This window comes from Austrofundulus limnaeus, unplaced genomic scaffold (assembly GCF_001266775.1).
Source record: "Austrofundulus limnaeus strain Quisiro unplaced genomic scaffold, Austrofundulus_limnaeus-1.0 Scaffold756, whole genome shotgun sequence".
NCBI classification, from domain to species: Eukaryota; Metazoa; Chordata; class Actinopteri; order Cyprinodontiformes; family Rivulidae; genus Austrofundulus; species Austrofundulus limnaeus.
In genome coordinates, this window is record NW_013953158.1 from 31,790 (window position 1) to 33,870 (window position 2,081).

Here is a 2,081-nt window from a genome sequence, read left to right on the forward strand (position 1 = left end):
GTATTAGCTCAGTGTTAGCGTGACAAACAAGCTAAATTTTCAGTTACAGGCTGAGTCATTTCTACCTTCTCCTCTCTGTCAACGCTCTCTGGTTTCATTTAAAAGAGTCGATCATCAGATATTGTCCAAGATTAACCTTCAGGGTGGATATAGCTCGCTAGCAGCCTCGCACCAATGACCTATCCACATCATCATTTACCCAGAATGCTTTGCGTGTAAATAAAATGGCTCCATCTGTGTTAATATATTTATAAAAATTTACAAAACAAAACAGACTACAGTATTTTTACAGTTAAAATATATGTTTATCAAATAAAGTCTAATGTTACAACTAACCATGGATCCCTTTAAGAAATCAGTGAGATTTTCTCTGTATGTCTGTAGTCATGAAAAATGGGAAAAATCTGTGTAAATTGAGAGTTTCATTAAAACCTGTTCTATAATTTTAGAAATATTTTGCTAACAAACACATTTACATGACTGTTTGCCTTTTATGACAGCGAGTCATAATAATTATACATCGTTTCCAGTCAGAGGTAGTTATTCGTTGATTAAAGTCAACATAAAAACAATTCCCTACATCATTTGACATGCAGATAGACAGATAATAAAATCTGAGCATTTAGATTTATAAAAGTTTGTAATATGAAGTTATAAAATGTGGAAGCTTGTGTAACGATCGTATCTCTTTCAACATTTCTTCAGATTGACGTGTTTATCCTCTGAAAAACTGCTTTAGTTGCAAAATCACTTTTGGAGCCAAGGTTTGATGGAAGGATTCTCTCTTCTTTCTAGAACGCTCTTCTTGCTTTTATTCTGAGTTCTCATCGGAGCTGGAGGCGAACATCAGCAGAGTGCTGTGTGCTGTCCAGACGCTGATGAAGAGGAGAGAGAAGGAGCAGCAGGAGGACAAACTTGAAGACGTGCAGACAGGTGCTGATATCCGGACCCCCACCACTCCCCTAACCACTCACCCACAGCCACTCTCAAATATTTATTTATTTATTTTGCTTTAATCTGTCCCAGTAATAGTTACAAAATTCTGCCTTTTTGTCACCAACATTTTAAATGTAGCATTTTAACAGAGACTAAAATCAATTATTTTCTATGTTTGTAAAGGACAGAGCCAGTAAAGGGGCATGGGGGGTGTTTTTTTCTTCTTCTGCRTTCCCACACAATACTATTGCTCAAAGAATAGAAGAGTTTTTTTTACGTTAACAGTTTTTCTTGTTTTTGTTATTCCAGAAGGTTCAGAGGAGAAGGAGGAGGAGTCTGCAGACCTGCTAAGGCCTGGCCACTTGACTCAGCTCATGGGGGAGGAGCTAGAAGCAGAGTTAAAGACTCTGTCTGTAGGTGATGTCAGTGCTGGGATGAAGAGGCTGCTGAGCCGTCTCAGGARCCACAGAGATTCCTGTCAGGCATCAGAGATGGAGGTATGACCAGCAAACATAATAAAACTTCAGGGTATTGAAGGTCCCTCTCCTTGATCTCATCAGAAGCTCCTATTGTTTCATTATGTCACCCGGCTGGAGATTAGCCTGGGGTTGGGGGGGAGGGGGGTTACGGTCTTTGTGGAGCAGGTACAGTCACGTGGGATGAGGAGAACCAAGCATTTCCTTACAGGCCCTGAAACATAAAATTAAATTAAAGCTAAGTTTATATTAAAAAATGAGACTTTMACTGTATGTCTGTAACACGCAAAATAGTGGAAAACTTGTGTAACTTAGAACAATCCATACAACTTGACATGTTTGTGTAGGAATACACCTACACCTCTTATAACAAGTTATAAAGATTTATTATTTAGCAAGGATCTCTTATTTTTGGTTAAATATTACCGTATTTTTCGGACTATAAGCCGCACCCCAACATAAAAAAAACAGTACACCCAAAATTGTCGTCAAAAAACTGAATTCAACATCAAAACATAAAAAGCAAACCTTTAGGAATTAAAGTTTGGAGGAATACGGTTCATTTAACTGACCTTATTTTGGTAGTTTTCTTTAACTGCTTCTGGTCCAACAAAACGTCTCATTCATCATCCTCCGGTGCACTGAAACCATCGAAGTCCTCCTCTTCAG

General features: G+C 38.3%; 1 protein-coding gene across 1 annotated transcript in view; it reads left to right on the top strand.

The window, feature by feature from the left end:
* LOC106532353 (midasin) overlaps positions 1 to 2,081 on the top strand; it is a gene marked incomplete at its 5' end in the record, with an annotated part of 67,840 nt that overhangs the window by 31,585 nt on the left and 34,174 nt on the right. Inside the window, 2 exon segments of the mRNA XM_014028390.1 lie at positions 796 to 933; positions 1,246 to 1,433. Of these exon segments, the coding sequence (XP_013883844.1) occupies positions 796 to 933; positions 1,246 to 1,433 (326 nt within the window).